The sequence below is a fragment of the Thalassophryne amazonica genome, chromosome 10 (assembly GCF_902500255.1).
Source record: "Thalassophryne amazonica chromosome 10, fThaAma1.1, whole genome shotgun sequence".
NCBI lineage: Eukaryota > Metazoa > Chordata > Actinopteri > Batrachoidiformes > Batrachoididae > Thalassophryne > Thalassophryne amazonica.
Genome location: NC_047112.1, coordinates 105,834,496 through 105,857,967, shown reverse-complemented (window position 1 = coordinate 105,857,967; position 23,472 = coordinate 105,834,496). Strand labels below are relative to the sequence as shown.

Genomic DNA, 23,472 nt, shown 5'->3' with positions numbered 1-23,472 from the left:
TGCCCCAGTCTGAGGTCAAAAGCGCTCTGGAGCAGGTTTTCATCCAGGATGTCTCTACATGTCTGCATAAGGGATGGTGCCTGGTTTCCTCCAAACAAGAGGTCTGGCATTCACACCAATGAGTTTAATCTTTGTCTTATCAGACCAGAGAATATTGTTTCTCATGGTCTGAGAGTCCTTCGGGTGCCTTTTGGCAAACTCCAGGTGGGATGCTATGTGTCTTTTACAGAGGAGTGGCTTCCCTTTGGCCAATCTACCACACAGGCCTGATTGGTGGATTGCTGCAGAGATGGCTGCTGGAGACAAGTGGACAAGCATGTTGTTTCTTTAAATAAAAATGCTCTGTTTTCCAATGGGGTAAAACGGTTTCACTGACAGAAGCAATTCACCGGAGCTCAGAGGACCTTTCATTACAGAGAGCAATTCAGAAACACATGATGTGGAAAAGCCAAGTGAGCACGTTCATCAGCTTCTTTGTCTAAACTGTCACCCAAACGCTCCAGGTTAAATGAAGCTAAATGCCGCTTAAGAACATAAACTATCAAAATAAACTTAGAAAGCAGTAAAAAAAAACAAAATCCGAGCCCTGAGGCTAACCTTATCTTATGTTTCAACAGGAGCAGAGATGAAGCCTAACAACAGGGTTAGTGTTTAAGTGTCTCCCTCCACCCCTACCATCTCATCCTGTCTGGACCTGCTAGCTCTCAACAACACCAACCTCATTGCAAATTCAGCTCGTCTCAGACACGAGCTCATACGTTACGTAAATGGCCATTATTCGATCATTCTTTCTACAGAATTCCAACGGTACCTTTTTGTTAAACCTATCATAACTGTGTATGCAGTGCCTGACATATGTGGACAGTTCTGGCACACAGACCTGAAACACTTTGATTAAAGCTTGTACTGACACTCATGCTATGCTGCATGGTGTAAAGCAGGGGTGTCCAAACTACGGCCCACGGGCCGTTCAGTTTTATTGGCCCGCAGCAAATTCTGAAAATATAATGAATATGGCCCGCACAAGAAGCTTGAGCTCAACTTTGTTGCACTTCTCAGTTTGAACACTAGATGGAGCCAGCCGCTGGCTCCATCTAGCCAGCCACAGAAACGAAATTAAGCGAAGAAAAACTTACAGCACCGAAGAAGAAGAAATGGCAGCACTGAAGAAATGCAAAATAGCAAGTGAATGTAGAAGATTTCAAACACGGTGGGAAAATGAGTATTTCTTCAAAGAAATCAACGGAAAGTGTGTCTGTTTGATTTGTAATGAAGATGTTGCTGTGATGAAAGAGTATAATGTCCGTCGGCACTATGAGACCAAACATCAGAGCTACACATCGTACACCGGTGCCGAACGAACACAGAAAGTCAAGCAAATGGCAGCTAGCCTGCAAGCTCAACAGCAATTTTTTTTTTCGTGCTAACAAAATAGAGGAAAACGCCACAACAACAAGTTATGAAGTCATAAAGCAGTGCCTCATCAAAGTCACAGAAATAATGTGCCCAGAAAAAGTGCGGATTTCAACAATGTGAGCTTATCCAGAAATACAGTGGTGCAGAGAATCGAGGACTTGTCAGCTAACTTGAAACTTCAGCTGAGAGACAAAGCTTGTGCTTTTGATTTTTACTCGATAGCATGCGATGAGAGCACAGATGCCACAGACACCGCGCAACTGTTAATTTTTTTGAGGGAAGTAGATGATCATTTTGCTGTATGGAGGAACTGCTTGATATGATGAGCCTAAAAGGCACGACGACGGGAAAAGATTTTTGAAGCTGTGTCAGAGGCAGTTGAAAAGATGGGGCTTAAATGGGACAAGCTCTGTGGAGTAACAACGGATGGAGCTCCGGCCATGACGGGCGAGCGCAAAGGAATGGCATCATTAGTGTGCGCCAAGGTAAAAGAGAGCGGAGGTGAGGCTGTTAGGATGCACTGTATAATCCACCAAGAAGCACTGTGTGCCAAGACTGTCCAGCTGGGTGATGTGATGAACACTGTTGTAAAAACTGTCAACATAATTCGAGCTAGAGGACTGTACCACAGAGAATTTCAGGCTTTCCTATCTGATGTGGATGCTGAAAAGGGGATGTACTCTACCACTCTGATGTGCGCTGGCTCAGCCGCGGCTCTGTGCTGCAACGGTTTTATTCGCTGAGATCAGAAATCGACCAGCTTCTAAAAGAGAAGGGCCGACTTCTTCATGAACTAAGTGACCCTCTGTGGCTGGCAGACCTGGCATTTTTAGTTGATCTTACACATCATCTGAATCACTGAGCAAGAACCTACAAGGCAAAGAATAGCTGGTACCACACCTGTATGCGCACATGAAAGCCTTCTGTGTAAAGCTCCGCCTGTTTGCGACACAACTACGAGGCTTTAATGCTGCACACTTCCCGGCGCTGTCTGAATCAAGTCTGCTTTTCCAAAGGCCGACCTTTCTGCTAAAAAGGAGAAACGTTCTGTGATTGCATCTCTTGTGACAGAATTCAACCAGCGTTTCCAAGATTTTTCTGTCATTGAAAAACAAATCAAGCTGTTCTCGACCCCCTTCCTGGTGGATGCAGAAGAAGGGAAGAGAGTCTGCAGTTAGAACTGATTGAAATGCAATGTGATGATTCTCTGAAGAGTCAACATCAGCTTCTCTCCCTCCCTGAATTCTATTAGAGTTTGGATAACGCCAAGTTTCCTCTGATGAGACGCCATGCAAAAAGAATGATGAGCCTGTTCGGCTCAACATACATATGTGAACAAACATTTTCGGTTAAATCAGAACAAAAGCAGACTGAGACCAGAATGACTGATAGCCATCTCTGTGAAGTCTTTCGTGTCTCAACCACCAAACTTTCTCCTGACATGTCAGCCATCCTTTAATCCAAAGGACAGCATCACTGCTCCCACTGAGTGCAATGTTCTTCACGTTATAGGTGAGTTAGAAATACACAATATGTCACCTAGTGTGTGGCCCGGCCCTTTGTTTATTTTTCTGTATTTGGCCCTCACTAAAAAAAGTTTGGACACCCCTGGTGTAAAGCATTGACAAAGAAACAATGCCACACCAGAAGACGGCAGGGGGCACCACCCTACTCTGGAAGTGCCATTTCCAAACGTTTACAGAAATTAAGAGTTTTTGATGGTCTTCAAGATGTGCTGTCCATGACGCATGTGTGAAGTATCATATAATATACAATAAACAGCTAGCAACTTATAATGTATGATGATTAAAAAGCACTCACCCTCAGCAGGAACACGGCATCTGTCCAATCAGCTATCCCAGATTAGTTTTTTTTTTGTCTCTTTGTTGATGATAGATTTTTAGAAAGCAGCTAACTGTAGACACAAACAGCAAAAACCTCCTTACGTGATGGTGAAAGGTTTTACTTCATCTGATTGGTTGTCTGAAAAGGCGCTGCAATTATATCAAAATCACCTTTCTGAAAAGTTCAGAAAGACACTGCCACTCACTCCTGTGGGTTCACCACCTGCAGAGGGGGCCATGGGGGTCGGGTGCAGAGAGGATTGGGTGGCAGTCGAGGGCGGGTGGCCCGGCGGCCCGGTCCATGCTCACAGCCCCTGGCTATTGGGACGTGGAATGTCACCTCGCTGGGGGGGAAGGAGCCTGAGCTTGTGCGGGAGGTTGAGAGATACCGACTATAGATAGTCAGGCTCACCTCCACGCACAGCTTGGGCTCTGGTACCCAACTCCTGGAGAGGGGCTGGATGCTTCATTTTTCTGGCATTGCCCACGGGGAGAGGCGGAGAGCTTGTTGTCTCTCAGCTCAGTCGCCATGTGTTGGAGTTCACTCCAGTGAACGAGAGGGTCGCTTCCCTACGCCTTCGGGTCGGGGACATGTCTCTCACCACTGTCTCGGCCTACAGGTCGAGCAGGAGTGCAGAGTACCCGACCTTCCTGGAGTCCCTGGTAGGAGTACTAGATAGCGCTCCGACTGGGGACTCCATTGTTCTCCTGGGGGATTTCAACGCCCACGTGGGGGGTGACAGTGAGACCTGGAGGGGGGTGATCGGGAAGCACGGTCTCCCCGATCTGAACCCGAGTGGTGTTCAGTTGTTGGACTTCTGTGCTAGTCACAGTTTGTCCATCACACCATGTTCGAGCACAAGGATGTCCATAAGTGCACGTGGCACCAGGACACACTGAGCCGGAGGTCGATGATCGACTTTGTAGTCGTATCATCTGACCTTCGGCCACGTGTCTCGGACACTCGAGTGAAGAGAGGGGCAGAGCTGTCGACCGATCACCACCTGGTGGTGAGTTGGATCTGCTGGGAGGGAGGAAGTCGGTCAGACCTGGCAGGCCCAAACGTATCGTGAGGGTCTGCTAGGAACGACTGGCGGAACCCTCTGTCAGCGAGGTCTTCAACTCCCACCTCCGGGAAAGAGATCCCAGATCCCGGAGGAGGATGGAGACATGGAGTCCGAGTGGATCATGTTCTCCACCTCCATTGTCAATGCGGCCGCTCGTAGCTGTGGTCACAAGGCTTCTGGTGCCTGTCGCGGTGGCAATCCCCGAACCCGGTGGACGCGGGAAGTGGGAAGTAAGGGATGCTGTCAAGCTGAAGAAGGAGTCCTACTTATCTTTGTTGGTAGGTGGGACCCCGGAGGAAGCTGACAGGTACCGGCAGGCCAAGCGTGCCGCAGCCCGTGCGGTCGCAGAGGCAAAAACGCGGGTCTGGGAGGAGTTCGGGGAGGCCATGAAGGATGACTATCGGTCAGCCTCGAAGAGATTCTGGCAAACCGTCCGACGCCTCAGGAGGTGGAAGCAGCTCTCCACCCGCACTGTTTACTGTGCGGGTGGGGAGCTGTTGACCCTGACTGGGGATGTTGTCAGGCGGTGGAAGGAATACTTCAAGGATCTCCTCAATCCCATCGTCACGTCTTCCGAAGAGGAAGCAGAGACTGGGGACTCAGAGGCGGACTCATCCATTACCCAGGCCGAAGTCACCGGTGGTTAGAAAGCTCCTCAGTGGCAAGGCTCCTGGGGTGGATGAAATCCGTCCTGAGTACCTTAAGTCTCTGGATGTTGTGGGACTGTCTTGGCTGACACGCCTCTGCAACATTGCGTGGTGATCGGAGACAGTGCCTCTGGATTGGCAGACCGGGGTGGTGGTCCCTCTGTTTAAGAAGGGGACCGGAGGGTGTGTTCCAACTATAGGGGGATCACACTCCTCAGCCTCCCCGGTAGGGTCTATTCCAGAGTACTGGAGAGGAGAATTCGACCGATGGTTGAAACTCGGATTCAGGAGGAGCAGTGTGGTTTTCGTCCTGGTCGCGGCACACTGGACCAGCTCTACACGCTCCATCGGGTGCTCGAGGGTTCATGGGAGTTCGCCCAACCAGTCCACATGTGTTTTGTGGATCCGGAGAAGGCGTTCAACCATGTCCCTCGGGGCACCCTGTGGGGGGGTGCTCCGGAGTACGGGGTCCGGGGTCCATTGCTAAGGGCTATCCGGTCCCTGTACAACCACAGCAGGAGCTTGGTTCGCATTGCCGGTAGTAAGTCAAACCTGTTTCCAGTGCACGTTGGCCTCCCCCAGGGCTGCCCTTTGTCACCGGTTCTGTTCATTATTTTTATGGACAGAATTTTTAGGCGCAGCCAGGGTGTAGAGGGGGTCTGGTTTGGGAACCACAGAATCTCGTCTCTGCTGTTTGCGGACGATGTGGTTCTGTTGGCTTCGTCAAATCAGGACCTTCAGCGTGCACTGTGGAGGTTTGCAGCCGCCGGTGTGAAGTGTCCGGGATGAAAATCAGCACCTCCAAATCCGAGGCCATGGTTCTTGACCGGAAAAAGGTGCTTTGCCCTCTTCAGGTCGGTGGCGTGTCCTTGCCTCAAGTATCTCGGGGTCTTGTTCACGAGTGAGGGACGGATGGAGTGTGAGATTGATAGACGGATGGGTGCAGCATCTGCAGTGATGCGGTCGCTGTATCGGACCGTCGTGGTGAAGAGAGAGCTGAGTAGGGGGGCAAAGTTCTCGATTTACTGATCGATCTAAGTTCTGATCCTCATCTATAGTCATGACCGAAAGAAGGAGATCGCGAGTACAAGCGGCCGAGATGAGTTTCCTCCGCAGGGTGGCTGGGCGCTCCCTTAGAGATAGGGTGAGGAGCTCGGTCACTCGGGAGGAGCTCGGAGTCGAGCCGCTGCTCCTCCACGTCGAAAGGAATCAGTTGAGGTGGCTCGGGCATCTTTTCCGGATGCCCCCTGGACGCCTCTGCTGGAGAGGTGTTCCGGGCACGTCCCATTGGGAGGAGGCCCCGGGGAAGACCCAGGACACGCTGGAGGGACTACATCTCTCGGCTGGCTTGGGAATGCCTTGGGGTTCCCCCGGAGGAGCTTTGGGAGGTGTGTGTGGATCGGGAGGTCTGGGGGGCTTTGCTGGAGCTGCTGCCCCTGCGACCCGACTCCGGATAAAGTGGAAGAAAATGGATGGATGGACACTGCCACTCAGAAAAATAGCACTATATGGACATTGGGCATTAGACCTCCCCTGACTCAAGGTGTTGTTCCTTCTGTGCTGGGCATAGACTGCACATATTCTGGACAAAGCCTGCATGATGTCACCCACTGGATTTCTATACAGACCTGGAACAACTGATATGAAGCCCATGTGTGGCCATGTTCTGGGCATTGCCATGTTGACAGCAGCAGTACAATAACCTCATTAATGCAGAAATGGGTGGAGCAACACATGGTTCTGTATGCGAGAAAGACACATGAATCCGCTCCTCTCTTTGAGTCCGAAGGACTTAGCTTTGGGTTCTGGAGTTATTAAATCATGTGATTGGGGAGTGCACAGTGGTTCTTCTAATGATTTACTTTGGTGTGTACATTGAAAGTTATGAGTTGCTTATTCTCTCAGTAATCATGCATAAGTGGACCTATTGGATAAACACTACCGACAGCTGCTAAAAGTGCTAACGCTGTTAACGTGCAACATTAAATGTGACAAGAATTCACTCAGGCAAGTAACACAACAGAAACATCTCAGATGATCCATTAGGAAGTTTCACTACACAATAAGTCATATTATTCCACGTTTGTAATAAAATACTCCAACAGACACAGCCGTACACTACTGAGCAACCTCTGCACTAAAGGATTCTACAAGAGACACTGGGCCTCAGCTACTGTTGCTTCAAATTGCCACACTCCCAAATTTACAGAACTTCATGACTTAAATGTCTTAAACTAAGACGTCAGAAAAAAAAAATCATAAGCGTTCATGAAGGAGAAAACCATCTATAGAAACCAAAACCATTTTTGTACAAGCGTGTAAACCTGTTTATTTCTGCTCTAAAGCTGACCGCTTTAACACTGAGTCCTGTGGGAAGGAACTGCACTTATGGGTTGGCTTCATCTGATGTGATCAAAGTTTGATGCTTGGTGCTACGTCATGCATTTGCGCAGTGGCTGTTTATTTTACACTAACATTGATGTCTGAACCATCATCATCACTGCACCAAAGAGCACAAACAGCATACACTACTTGTGATATTGAGTCTGATCCTTTGTCTGTACAGGAATCTATCACAGCGTGTTCATGGGTTTGAGGAAAGCAGGAATGTTGTGTATTACAAAGTTTCTCAAGCTTCTTAGATGTTCCAACAACATAACAGATAAGATTCTCTTGTCTTGAATTGATGTGTCTGTTCTTGCTTTGCTGGATCTAGTTGCCAACTCCACAAAAGCCCAATGTGGATATCCACAAACTTCAGATGCTCACCTTCCATGGTGATGGATTACACATTCATTGGAATTTTTTCAGCCTTGTGGTATAGTGTCCTAATCACCCCAAGCCGATAATGTAGTTTATGGTAGAAATCAAATCCCAGAAACAGATTCTTCAACAGATATGTGTTGTTCTTGTGGTTAATGTTGTATGTTATCTGCAATTTGTATGCTGCTGAAAAAAAGGAGCCAGAAGATAATGTTGACAAAGCAGTTAACCACAGATATAAACAGGTGTTACCTGACATAACAGTCCCTAGCAACTACAACCCCTGGCAATAATTATGGAATCACCGGCCTCAGAGGATGTTCATTCAGTTGTTTAATTTTGTAGAAAAAAAAGCAGATCACAGACATGACACAAAACTAAAGTCATTTCAAATGGCAACGTTCTGGCTTTAAGAAACACTATAAGAAATCAGGAAGAAAAAAAATTGTGGCAGTCAGTAACGGTTACTTTTTTAGACCAAGCAGAGGGAAAAAATATGGACTCAATTCTGAGGAATAAATTATGGAATCACCCTGTAAAATTATTTTTATTACAAATAAAAATGAATTATTACAAAGGAGAGGATTATCAAACTCTTAAAAGAGGGTAAATCATCACGCAATGTTGCAAAGATGTTGGTTGTTCACAGTCAGCTGTGTATAAACTCTGGACCAATACAAACAACATGGGAAGGTTGTTAAAGGCAAACATACTGGTAGACCAAGGAAGACATCAAAGCGTCAAGACAGAAAACTTAAAGCAGTGAAAAAAGTGAAAAACAAAGAAAAGGGATACAACCAGGAGAAGTTAAATGGCAGTGCTAGGTAGAATTTTTTTGGGGAATGTAGATGACAGCAGCTCATGAATGGATGAAGGATGCAGAAGGATGCAGAAGATGCAGATAAATTCCTGCTCTTACAAACTGGGGCAGTTTAAAAAAATCTGGTTTTTGGCCTCTGTGCCAACATGTTGCTGTTTAGAAAGTACAAATTACATGAAGCTCATGAACATCTTTGCAGCAGCTGGATGTTAAATCTACTTATTCACAAAGGTAAGCACATAATGCTCTTCTTAAACCATTATCAAACAGAATGCAAAGTAGACAGCGGGCCATCAGAGTGTTATGCTTCATTTAGAAAGCGTAGTCCCCTGATTGGTTTTAGACACTGACATTATTAATTGATCATAAGGTTGATAATTAAGAAAAACAGTATTGTTCTCCCAAATCTTCTGTCCCATTAGTCAGATAATCTGCTAAGTAGTGAATACCATTTCAACAAGAATTCATTTAAAGGGGAAAGAGCAGCATATGCTACAAATACTTTCTGATCTTAACTTGTTTTTACTTATTTTTTTGGGGGGCAAACTGTGGACTTGAGGCATCTCCTGACAAACTAAAGCATGCTGTTCAGCGGTTCTTTGAATTTTTAACATGTACCTGATGTATATTACTTCACAACGGGCAATTTCATGTAATCAACTGTAAAAATGCATGTTTATTGTTGTTCACAAACAAATGATGTCATTTGGATTGAGTGTATATTATGGAAATTTAGATTTTGTACATTAAACTGGTGTACATAGCTACTATTTCTTACACACACACACACACACACCAATGTATGACGAAGGTAATTTCAAACAGTTACTATAGATGCTCAAAAACCTGTACACAAACACATTTCCAATGGACCAAGGAAATATGCTTGGTGGAAAACGTTTTTAACATTTTAAGTATATCTAAGTTTTTGTTTTCAAGTTCCCGCATGTCACCATGATTTTGACAAGCCCTGTAAGAAGCCAATCAAGATACCAGTTCCATAAAATCAATTCAAGCTTTAAGCCTAAGTTTACGAATGTTAGGGAAAGGGTGGGGTTTCAATTAATGGTATTTTTAAATTAGACTTTTCATTAATGGGCCTTATTCATTATACAAAACAGATGACATTGAATAATTCTCATGTTCACAGCTACTCCTGAAAGTATGCAGAACTGTGATAGCTGTGATAGTAATCTAGTCTTTAAAAATATATTCCATGTGCAACAATCTGCTATCAACTCTGCTATAATTATTAAAACTACGTTATTTACTAATAACTACGTTAATTATTAAAACTCGTATATGATGTTTAACATAAACAAAATAGAACACGTGGACATGGTTCATGTTGTGACACCTTTCAGCTGAATGTCATACAATCTTGTAGCCTGCAGGGCAACATCAATGGAAAACCACGCAAAAACAAATAAAAAATGTTTATTTATTCATATAATTTATAATTATAAATATAATTAAATAATATAATTAAAATAATTTCAACTGATTAAACATACTGCTGCCACCTCCTCAGTGACGTACTCTACAATTACCTATTACAATCGTAACATATGATGATTTCAAGTATAGACCTTCTGGAATAGAAGCAGTTACTCTACATTTCAAACCAAAAGGCAATCGTTAGACAACAAAGGAATTTGCTGTGTGATGATTGCCTTTTGGCATTAAAACTCACAGTAAATTCATGCCAAAAGGCAATTGTTGTCTGACGATTGTCTTTTGGCATGAAAACTGCAGTAATGGCTTCAATTCCAGAAGGTCAATACTGTAAATTTTTTATAGTCTAACAAACTGTTACAGTGAGGAAACTTGCAACAGTGGATCAAATACTTATTTGTCTCACTGTATAAATGTTGTCATAACACTGTGATATATTTAAAATAATCTCAGCTGATGTGTTAATATATATATGTTGATCTGAATACAAAATATTTTTCTGGAACTTTCAGATTTCTATGCCAGATGTTATCAGAGCCCTTTCTGCTCTTGCAATAATACTAGTTACAGAGGTCAAGATATGACTGACAGGTATGAAATAAAAATTTCATTTACAACCCTAATTCCAATGAAGTTGGGACGTTGTGTAAAATGTAATAAAAACAGAACACAATGATTTGCAAATCCTCTTCAACCTATATTCAATTGAATACACCATAAAGACAAGATATTTAATGTTCACACTGTTTTTGTGCAAATATTACTCATTTTGAAATGGCTGCCTGTAACACATTTCAAAAAAGCTGAGACAGTGGTATGTTTACCACTGGTTACATCACCTTTCCTTCTAACAACACTCAATAAGCGTTTGGGAACTGAGGACACTAACTGTTGAAGCTTTGTAGGTGGAATTCTTTCCCATTCTTGCTTGATGTACGACTCCAGTTGTTCAACAGTCCAGGGTCTCTGTTGTCGTATTTGCGCTTCATAATGCGCCACACATTTTGAATGGGCAACAGGTCTGGACTGCAGGCAGGCCAGTCTAGTACCTGCACTCTTTTACTACGAAGCCACGCTGTTGTAACACGTGCAGAATGTGGCTTGGCATCGTCTTGCTGAAATAAGCAGGGACGTCCCAGAAAAAGACGTTGCTTGGATGGCAGCATGTGTTGCTCCAAAACCTGGATGTACCTTTCAACATTTATGGTGCCATCACAGATGTGTAAGTTGCCCATGCCATGGGCACTAACACACCCCCATACCATCACACATGCTGGCTTTTGAACTTCACGCTGGTAACAATCTGGATGGTCTTTTTCCTCTTTTGTCCGGAGGCCACGACGTCCATAATTTCCAAAATAATTCGAAATGTGGACTCAGACCACAGCACGCTTTTCCACTTTTCCACTGCAATGCCACCTGAGTATCGAAGGTCACGGGCATTCAATGTTGGTTATCGGCCTTGCCGCTTACATGTAGAAGGTTCTCCAGTTTCTCTGAATCTTCTGATTATATTATGGACTGTAGATGATGGAATTCCTAAATTCCTTGCAAGTGAACATTGAGAACATTGTTCTTCAACTGTTGGACTATTTTTTCATGCAGTTGTTCACAAAGTGGTGATCCTTGCCCCATCTTTGCTTGTGAACGGCTGAGCCTTTTGGGGATGCTCCCTTTATACCCAATCATGACACTCACCTGTTTCCAATTAACCTCTTCACCTGTGGAATGTTCCAAACAGGTGTTCTTTGAGCATTAACACATAACAGGCAGGCACTAAAATGCATGATTTCAGGCTTTACAAATGTTTTTAACTGTTAAGCTTCATTCACTATGCCTGCAAAAATATGTTAGTGGTCTAAAAGTTATCGGAACTAAGTTTAACAGAGGTTAATTGGTCCGATGACAGTTTTCAAAGTTAGCTGAAAAGCTAATCAGCTAACAAAAAAGTTAGTTTCGCTAATTAGCAGTTAGCAGATTATCAGAACTGTGCGCACCACTATATTTTATATATATATATATATATATATATATATATATATATATATATATATATATACTCAACAAAAATATAAACGCAACACTTTTGGTTTTGCTCCCATTTTGTATGAGATGAACTCAAAGATCTAAAACTTTTTCCACATACACAATATCACAATTTCCCTCAAATATTGTTCACAAACCAGTCTAAATCTGTGATAGTGAGCACTTCTCCTTTGCTGAGATAATCCATCCCACCTCACAGGTGTGCCATACCAAAATGCTGATTAGACACCATGATAGTGCACAGGTGTGCCTTAGACTGTCCACAATAAAAGGCCACTCTGAAAGGTGCAGTTTTGTTTTATTGGGGGGGGATACCAGTCAGTATAGATCGCATAGAGTTGATCAGGTTGTCAATTTTAACCTGTGGAATGTTGGTCCACTCCTCTTCAATGGCTGTGCGAAGTTGCTGGATATTGGCAGGAACTGGTACACGCTGTCGTATACGCCGGTCCAGAGCATCCCAAACATGCTCAATGGGTGACGTGTCTGGTGAGTATGCCGGCCATGCAAGAACTGAGACATTTTCAGCTTCCAAGAATTGTGTACAGATCCTTGCAACATGGGGCCGTGCATTATCCTGCTGCAACATGAGGTGATGTTCTTGGATGTATGGCACAACAATGGGCTTCAGGATCTCGTCACGGTATCTCTGTGCATTCAAAATGCCATCAATAAAATGCACCTGTGTTCTTCGTCCATAACAGATGCCTGCCCATACCATAACCCCACCGCCACCATGGGCCACTCGATCCACAACATTGACATCAGAAAACCGTTCACCCACACGACGTCACACACGCTGTCTGCCATCTGCCCTGGACAGTGTGAACCGGGATTCATCCGTGAAGAGAACACCTCTCCAACGTGCCAAACGCCAGCGAATGTGAGCATTTGAACACTCAAGTCGGTTACGACGACAAACTGGAGTCAGGTCGAGACATCGTTGAGGACGACGAGCATGGAGATGAGCTTCCCTGAGACAGTTTCTGACAGTTTGTGCAGAAATTCTTTGGTTATGCAAACCGATTGTTTCAGCAGCTGTCCGAGTGGCTGGTCTCAGACGATCTTGGAGGTGAACATGCTGGATGTGGAGGTCCTGGCTGGTGTGGTTACACGTGGTCTGCGGTTGTGAGGCTGGTTGGATGTACTGCCAAATTCTCTGAAACGCCTTTGGAGACGGCTTATGGTAGAGAAATGAACATTCAATACACGAGCAACAGCTCTGGTTGACATTCCTGCTGTCAGCATGCCAATTGCACGCTCCCTCAAATCTTGCGACATCTGTGGCATTGTGCTGTGTGATAAAACTGCACCTTTCAGAGTGGCCTTTTATTGTGGGCAGTCTAAGGCACACCTGTGCACTAATCATGGTGCCTAATCAGCATCTTGGTATGGCACACCTGTGAGGTGGATGGATTATCTCAGCAAAGGAGAAGTGCTCACTATCACAGATTTAGACTGGTTTGTGAACAATATTTGAGGGAAATGGTGATATTGTGTATGTGGAAAAAGTTTTAGATCTTTGAGTTCATCTCATACAAAATGGGAGCAAAACCAAAAGTGTTGCGTTTATATTTTTGTTGAGTGTATATATACACATATACATATATATACACATATATACACATACACATATATATATACATATATACATATACACATGCGAGGTCTGTGAGAAAACTATCCGACCTTTTTTATTTTTTTCAAAAACTATATGGATTTGAATCATGTGCGCTTGCATCAGACAAGCTTGAACCTTCGTGCGCATGCGTGAGTTTTTTCATGCCTGTCGGTTGCGTCATTCACCTGTGGGCAGGCTTTGAGTGAGCACTGGTCCACCCCCTCGTCAGATTTTTATTGTTTAGGAATGGCGGAGCGACTGCCGCTTTGTTCCATGAAAATGTTTTCAGAAACTCTGCCAGACAGCCAGATGGAAACCATTTGGAAGATTCAGACGGCTTTTCGGTGGCTTTTCAGTCGAGTGAGTATCCGAGAGAAATTGTTTAACAGCTGGGCATGTTCCAACTTGTCCTGTGAGACTTCCAACACGGAGGTGTTGTTTGTCCCGCGCCATGAGCGGACTGCGTCGCGAAGCACGAATCCGTCCGCACATCTTTCATTACAAAATCTCCTTTAACAGTGGAATGTGCCGATAAAGTGCTGACCCCGACCTCTTCTGAAACTTCTCTGCTTGTCACATGATGTCCTGCATCAACAGAGCCTTAAATTTGGAAGTGATCTGCTCGTTCTAGCCTGTCGATGGCCGCTCGGGGTGTGGTGCGCCCTCGCCGCCATGGGCCCTTTTTAATCCAGTTTTAATGGTCCTTAATCCGTGTGATACCGATAGAATCTTCACCGAAAGCCATCTGAATCTTCTAAATGGTTTCCATCTGGCTGTCTGGCAGAGTTTCTGAAAACATTTTCATGGAACAAAGCGGCAGTCGCTCCGCCATTCCTAAACAATAAAAATCTGACGAGGGGGGTGGACCAGTGCTCACTCAAAGCCTGCCCACAGGTGAATGACGCAACCGACAGGCATGAAAAAACTCACGCATGCGCACGAAGGTTCAAGCTTGTCTGATGCAAGCGCACATGATTCAAATCCATATAGTTTTTGAAAAAAATAAAAAGGTCGGATACTTTTCTAACAGACGTCGTACACAACACACACACACACACACACACACACACACACACACACACACACACACACACACACACACACCCACAGTTGTGCTCAAAGGTTTACATACGCTGCCAAAATTTTTGATTTTTTTTTTTTGCCCATTTTTCACAAATATGAATGATAACACAAAAATGTTTTTTTCACTCATGGTTAGTGGTTGTGTGAAGCCATTTACTGTCAAACAAAGTAAAGGTTCTGGAGTGGCCATCTCAGTCTCCTGACCTCAATATCATTGAGTCAGTCTGGGGGAGATCTTAAACGTGCATTCATGCAAGACACCCCAGGAATTTACAGGAACTAGAGGCTGTTTGCCAAAAAAAATGCAACTTACACCTCCGGCAGAGCTTCTTTGGCAACCCTGTGGAGGTTGGGGGCACTGAACCAGAATGGGCAAGGTTCAAAGCTTCCATTGCTGAAGCTGCAGCGGGGAGCTGTGGCCTGAAGGTCTTAGGTGCTTCAAGGGGTGGCACCCCTTGAACACCATGGTGGACACCGGTGGTCAGGGAAACTGTCCGACTGAAGGAGTCCTTCCAGGATTTATTATCTCTGAGGACTCTGGAGGCACTTGCAAGGCAAAGCAGAAGGTGTGTGAGGTGTTCAGAGCAACCATGGAGAAGGACTTTCGGTCAGCACCAAGGTGCTTCTGGCAGACCGTGAGGCACCTCAGGAGGGGAAAACAGGGAACCATCCAAGCTGTCAACAGTAAGGATGGGACTCTGTTGCTTTCAATTAAGGATGTAATCTGGTGCTGGAAGGAACACTTTCAGGAACTCCTGCATCAGACAGGAGCGCCCTCTATTGTACGGGCAGAGCTGGAAGCTGATGGAGGATCAGTTTCCCTGGTGGAAGTCACTGAGGTAGTCAAACAACTCCGCAGTGGCAAGGCCCCAGAGGTTGATGAAAGCCATCCAGAAATGCTGAAGGCTCTGGGTGTGGAGAGATTGTCTTGGATGAGACGTCTCTTCAACACTGCATTGAGATCTGGGACAGTGCCTAAGGAGCGGCAAACTGGGGTGGTGGTCCCCATATTAAAAAATGGAGAACAGAGAATGCGTGCCAATTAAAGGGGCATCACACTACCCAGCCTCCTGGTAAAGTCTACTCTAGCTGGAAAGGAGGGTTCGGCCGATAGTCGAACCTCTGACTGAAGAGGAACAATGCGGGTTCCGTCCTGGTCGTGGAACAACCGACCAGCTCTTTACTCTCACAAGGATCCTGGCGGGTGCCTGGGAGTATGCCCACCCAGTCTACATGTGTTTTGTGGACTTGGAGAAGGCGTATGATCGGATACCCTGGGAGATACTGTGGGAGGTGCTGCGAGAGTATGGAATGAGGGGATCCCTTCTCAGGGCCATTCGATCTGTGTACTCGCAAAGTGAGAGATGTGTTCGGGTACTTGGCACTAAGTCAGACTCGTTTCCGGTGGAGGTTGGCCTCCGCCAGGGCTACGACTTGTCACCAATCCTGTTTGTTATATTCATGGACAGGATATCGAGGCGTAGTCAAGGGGAGGAGGGTTTCCAGTTTGGTGGGCTCAGGGTCTCATCACTGCTTTCTGTAGATGTGGTCCTGTTGCCTTCATCGGCCAGTGACCTCCAACACTCACTGGATCGGTTCGCAGCTGAGTATGAAACGGCTGGGATGAGGATCAGCACCTCTAAATCTGAGGCCACGGTTCTCAGCAGGAAACTGATGGACTGCCTACTCCGGGTAGGGAATATGGCCTTGTCACAAGAGACAAACTAACACATTCACACCCACACGCACAATTAAAGTTTCCAATCCACCTAACCTGCATGTCTCTGGATGTGGGAGGAAGCCGGAGTACCCGAAGAGAACCCACGCAAACACAGGGTGGACATGGAAACTCCACACAGAAAGGCCACAGGTGGGAATGGATCCCACGACCTTCTCACTGTGATGTAACAGTGCTAACCACTAAGCCACTGTGCTATAAAAATTAAAATATTTATATATTAAATGACTAATACTTCTATAGTGATATAGTTCTGTGTGTGTTTGAAGGTTTTTGAACAGCTTTTGAGCTGGAAGCATCAGCTGTAAGTTTGTGAGAAATTTTATAAAAAGAAAAAGAAAAAAAGACATACATGATGCATGTCACTTCCACTGCAAAGGTGATTGTCAATTTATTTGTTTAGTTTAATAAGAAGTTGTAGTTTTGTGTAAATTACAATGTTTAAAACAAGTCCCAGTGGAGCCTGGTAGCAAAAGATGTGTACATGAGTAACAAGGGTTACGAAAATATTCTTATCTACAAACCCACAGGGCACACGTGATCCACCTTTCCTTTATTTGGCCCACTTCGGCAAGTGCTTTTATTATATTGAAATTTCATTATAGATTAGAAATTAAATTTCTGTAAAATATAATACATTTAACTGAAATTGTATGTAATTCACACAAAAAATATTTGTTGTCTGCGGCTTTGCATATAGATTGATTTATAGCCAAAAGCAAAATATGGTCACTTCTGTTCTTAGGGAAGGGAATAACAAGACGGATCTAAAAAAAATTCCTCATGAGAGATGGCACAATAGCACCACCCTATCCACACTCCCCCCGCCCAACCCACACCTGCTAAATTTCCATGGTGGCTGCAAGAGGCCATTTTGGATTCTGCTTCACTCGCTCCTATGACACCTAATTGTCATATTCTAAAACAGATAAGATCCTGGTTCCATGAAAGCATGGTCAGAGTCTTACTATTGTTGTTAGATTTTTTTGTTGTTGTTGTTTTTGTAAACGGAATCGTGTGATGAAAAATGACACTAATGTTCAGATGCTTCTGCAGAAAAAAGGTAAGATTTAAAAAAGTATGGCAAATACCTTCATGCAAGACATCTCTCAGGGTGACTCTCTCCCGTGAAATGGCAATGTCTTTCACCTTGGCTTTGGCTTCTGTTAGAGTGACGCTCCTCAGGTCGTTCTTCTCTATGCGGAGAGTTGGGTAACCTGGGACAGATAAAAACACAGACTCATGTTAAAAGGCACAGTGACTCAAATGGATACACAAGTTAGATTTGAAACAAAAACTGAGAATGCAATCACTCTATAACTGAAAGTCAAATGCTGACTTTCAACACTGATGACAACCAACTGATGCTGCAAATATACAGAAGTGAGACAAATTAAAGGAAAAAAACAACATTATCTTAGTAAGGTGTGGGCACCACCACAAGTCACCAGAACAGCTTCAATCTGCCTTGGCATTAATTCTACAAGTCTTTGGATCGCTGCTGGAGGGATGGAACACCATTCTTTCAAACAATATACACTCATTTGGTGTTCTGGTGGAGAGTACTGTGGAAACATGTTGGACCAAACCTGACCAAACCTCCCACAGGTGTTCGTCTGTTATGATCTGGTTATGGATGTTACTCCCGATAAAAGAGCAGGGGCACAAGATAGAGGAGGAAGCGTGTACTGAGGTATATTTGGATGACAGAGGAGAGGATGCAAATAAACAAAAGGCATTCTTGATCTGACTGCAGGCAAAGTTTGGCAGGAAATGCAGCAGAGCCTCTTAGGGCAAATAATTGGTAAGCTTTCTACATTGACTGGCCACTTTTTTGCTAGTGCCGCTGTCACAGACCGAACAGTCCACCCTAAAAATTGGTCCGCCCTACCTTCACTGCACATGCATCATTAGCTGCGGTTCACTGATTTTCACCTCGTTTCTGCTTAAAACAGCACTCCAGTCATCATCTATCTCAGTGACAGATATCTGAAGCTTTTATAAAACAAAGATTTCCACATAAATTCAGCATTATTTCATCAGAAAAGACAGAGGAAGAGATTAGAACACCGTAGCTACACGAGCTGCTAGCTGATGCGTTCACTGCGCGTCGGTCATTTCAAAGCGTCACCAAGAATCGCCTCGTTTCTGCTTAAAACTGACTTTAGAATGATTTGAGAGGTTTTATCTTGTCATGTATGGTTAATAATCCCATTAATCCATTTGCTCGCTTTGGGTGAAGAGACGCTGTCTCAGAGCTCCGAAATGATGCATGCCCAGTGGAGGCAGTGCGGACCAATTTTTAGGGGCGGACCTTTGGTCTGCGACACCAGGTTGGACCCCCTTTTGTCTTCAGAACCACCTTAATTCTTCATGCATAGATTCAACAAGGTGTTAGAATCAGTCCTCAGAGATAATGGTCCATATTTACATAGCGATACGATACGAAAACCTTTTGCCCACAAAGCGGAAATTCATCTTTGGTTTCATCACTGAAACACTGACATTGATGGCATCATGCATTCAACCCATTCTCCTCTGACATCAACAAGGCATTTTGTCAACACAGCTTCCACTCAGTGGACAGCTCGTCTTTTTTTCAGACCATTCTCTGTAAAACCCTAGAGATGGTTGTGTGTGAAAATCCCAGTAGATCAGTTGTTTCTGAAATACTCAGACCAGCTTGTCAGGCACCAACAACCATACCAGTTCAAAGTCACGTAAATAAACTTTCTTCCCCATTCTGATGCTTTGTCTGAACTAAAGTAAGTTGTCTTCACCATGTTTAGATACCCAAATACATTGAGTTGCTGCCATGTGATTGGCAGATTAGCTACAGTTGTATGCAATAGTTTGGGCACCCCTGATAATTTTCATGATTTTCTTTTTTATGTCTAGAGCAGAAATTTCAGTTAAATATATCATATAGCAGATGAACACACTGATATTTGAGAAGTGAAATGAAGTTTATAGTATTTACAGAAAGTGTGCAATAATTATTTAAACAAAATTGGGCACCCTTGTCATTTTATTGATTTGAATACATGTAGCACTACTGGACCACAAAATTGGTTGGTAAGCTCACTGACCTTTGGCCTCCTTACACAGGTGGAATCAAATCATGAGAAAGGGTATTAAGATGGGCCTTTGCAAATGTTTCCCTTCTTTGAGTGGCAACATGGAGCCTCTAAACAGCTCTCAAATTATCTGGAAACAAAGATTGTTCAACATCATGGTATAGGGGGAAGGATACAAAAAGCTATCTCGTGAATTTCAGAGCTGTCAGTTTGCCACTGTGAGGAACATAGTGAGAAATGGAAGCCGCAGGCACAGTACTAGTTAAGGCCCGAGTGGCAGGCCAGAAAAATCTCAGATAAGCTGAAGCGAAGATGTGATCTTCATGGGCAGATAGTGTCCTCTGTGCATCGTTCAACTAGACAGCGTACTTTGCACAAAGAGATGCTGTATGATGCTGTAAGGCAGAAGAGCCGTTTCTGCGTACACACCACAGAGTCACTTGAGGCATGCTAAAGCACATTTGGACAAGCCAGCTTCATTTCAGAATAAGGTGCTGTGGACTGATGAAAACAAAAATTTGAGTTATTTGGACATAACAAGTGAGCGGTATACATGCTGAAAAAGAACACGCATTCCAAGAAAAAAACACTTGCTACCTACATTAAAATTTGGAGGTGGTTCCATCATGCTGTGCAGCTGTGTGGCCATGCAGGTACTGGGAATCTTGTTAAGTTGACATGGATTCCAGTCAATACCATCAGATTCTTGAGAACAATGTTTATGAATCATGACAAGTTGAAGAGTTGCGTCGGGGCCTGGATCTTTCACTGTTCAAAAATCGCTGGGCATTCATCCAGAGGAACAAGTACAACATTCTGGAATGGCCATCAGTCCCCAGACCTGAAGAATATTGAAAATAAAGGTCACAGATCGATCGGCCACCGATCATTATCGGCCGATCACGCCTTGATCGATGTGATCGGTGATCGGCAAAATGGGCCGATCAAAAGGACCATAACAACAGTGCAGGCATAGCGCAGGGAGCCCTTGGTCCTGTCATGACACGCCCAGCCAAGAGCATGTAGTTTCAAAATGGCTTCGCCGGTTTGGACTTTTTTTTTCCGGTGTCAAAAATAGACACGAAATTTGCTATTTGCAACACTTGCGACAAGGCTATCCCTCGAGGAGGAGTAAACCCAAAAACCTCCAATACTACAAACCTAATTAGACATTTGAAGAGTTGTGACTCGACAAAATACCAGGAGTTTCAAAAAACGGCTAGCTCTCGAGCAGAGCAGAAGCCGGACCCGACAAAGAACAAACAATTTGCACAACCTTCAGTTACAGAGACACTACAGCGGCAGCAACCATACAGCAAAGATGGTAAGAAACAAAAAGAAATATCCTCTAAAATCATGGAGTTTATTTGCCTCTGCCACCAGCCTGGCTCTGAGAGATCTAAATAGACTGCTGTGTAATGAATGGAACCACACTGCCATCTAGTGGATATCCAGTGTGAGTGACTGTTTCTGAATCAGTAGGCATTTGTCTGTGGATCTGTGGATTTCGTGAAAAGAATGTTTCAAAATTACGTCACAGAAGAAAGCGATGAATGCATGTAATTGGTGATCCACAAATGCTGAAACTCAATTCACAAATACAATTTCCAGTTTTACAAATGTAATTTATTTTTTTTACAAATTAATTTTTATATTTGCAAATACAACATTGTTTGCAAAGGCCAATTTACAAGTTACAAATATGAAATTTGCATTTGTGAATATCAGAGCACATTTGCAAATCAATGATTATTTGTAGATCACTCTGTGTTTTTAACCCCATAGAATGAGGGCTGTATTTTACATTCTCTACATTCTTTATGTAGGCTGTAACCTGAGCAACATGAAACATGGAAAAAAGCTTGCTGGTAGAACAAAGTCAGTGTAATAAAACAAAAGTTGGCAGTTTATTCTAGTGTCTTTATTTGAATGCATGTTTTTTGTTTTCATCATTAAGTTTTAATGCAAAAATAGTCCTATACATTAGACCTATATTCTTATTTTGGGCATGATCCAAATGTGTACTTGATCGGTATCGGCCTTGATCAGTATCGGCCGATCAAAATTTCAGTGATCGGCCTAAAAAATCCTGATCGGTGCACCTCTAATTGAAAATCTGTGGTGTGATTTTAAGCGGGCTGTCCATGCTCAGAAACCAACAAACCTGAGATGTTTTGTTAAGAAGAATGGTCCAAAATACCTTCAACCAGAATCCAGACTCTCATTGGAAGCTATAGGACATGTTTAGAGGCTGTTATTTCTGCAAAAGGAGGATCTACTAAATAATGATATTTTTTTTTCTGTTGGGGTGCCCAAATTTATGCACCTGCCTAATTTTGATTTAAATCAAATCAAATCAATTTAATTTATATAGCGCCAAATCACAACAAACAGTTGCCCCAAGGCGCTTCATATTGCAAGGCAAAAGCCATACAATAATCACAGAAAAACCCCAACGGTCAAAACGACCCCCTATGAGCAAGCACTTGGCGACAGTGGGAAGGAAAAACTCCCTTTTAACAGGAAGAAACCTCCAGCAGAACCAGGCTCAGGGAGGGGCAGTCTTCTGCTGGGACTGGTTGGGGCTGAGGGAGAGAACCAGGAAAAAGACATGCTGTGGAGGGGAGCAGAGATCAATAATTAATGATTAAATGCAGAGTGGTGCATACAGAGCAAAAAGAGGTGAATAGAAAGAAACAGTGCATCATGGGAACCCCCCAGCAGTCTAAGTCTATAGCAGCATAACTAAGGGATGGTTCAGGGTCACCTGATCCAACCCTAACTATAAGCTTTAGCAAAAGGAAAGTTTTAAGCCTAATCTTAAAAGTAGAGAGGGTGTCTGTCTCCCTGATCTGAATTGGGAGCTGGTTCCACAGGAGAGGAGCCTGAAAAGCTGAAGGCTCTGCCTCCCGTTCTACTCTTACAAACCCTAGGAACTACAAGTAAGCCTGCAGTCTGAGAGCGAAGCGCTCTATTGGGGTGATATGGTACTACAAGGTCCCTAAGATAAGATGGGAACCTGATTATTCAAAACCTTATAAGTAAGAAAGAGAATTTTAAATTCTATTCTAGAATTACAGGAAGCCAATGAAGAGAGGCCAATATGGGTGAGATATGCTCTCCTCCTTTTACTTTACTTTACTTCTGTAAATCCTATAATCTTAATTTCACTTCTCAAATATCACTGTGTTTGTCTCCTATATGATATATTAACTGACATTTCTGATCCAAACAACTAATGACTTATAAAGGAAAATCATGGAATCATTCAGGGGTGCTCAAACGTTTGCATACAACTGTATTTGTGTTAACGAGCATCTGAACATGTGTATCTAATAAAGTGGCAGTGAGTGTCCTTTGAACCTCTTCTGAATACAGCAACAGTTTGAGCCATGAGGCATTTCCTTCTACAGTTGTTTCAAGGGTAGAGATGGATCTGACAATTGGACTTTGAGTCTCCTCGATGGTGCATTATGAATGCTGTGATCTTGATGATTAATCAAACAGTAAGAAGAGTTGCTGTTCTCAGAATAACAGTCACAGAAACAGGTCTGTGATTACACAGACAGCCATTTTAGCTCGGTGCCAGCTTAAGATTTGGTCAAGTAGAACAGTGGGCTGGGCAAAGTGAGCTGAGAACAGCATCCAAAGCAGTGTTTCAACAACATTTAGACCTCTGCTGTTCTGGAGCTTCTGTTCATCCTGACTTAGATGATGCTGCTGGACAGGAAGAATTCCTGCTGGAGAGGTTGAGCACACAGTCTGATTGACATTCCCTGTCTCTGGCTCACTGTGAGGTCCAGGGGAGTATCTGACAAGTCAGACAAATAAGAGGTCATCCTTGGGGTGTGCTAGAATAGATAGAATAGAATAGAATGCCTTTTATTGTCATTAT

At 43.9% G+C, this 23,472-nt stretch overlaps 1 protein-coding gene across 1 annotated transcript in view; it reads right to left on the bottom strand.

The window, feature by feature from the left end:
• The window catches only part of ryk (receptor like tyrosine kinase), a 203,943-nt gene that overhangs the window by 84,821 nt on the left and 95,650 nt on the right, over positions 1-23,472 (bottom strand). Inside the window, exon 8 of the mRNA XM_034180694.1 lies at positions 14,400-14,408. Coding sequence (XP_034036585.1) covers positions 14,400-14,408 — 9 coding nt within the window. The remainder of the gene's footprint in view (positions 1-14,399; positions 14,409-23,472) is intronic.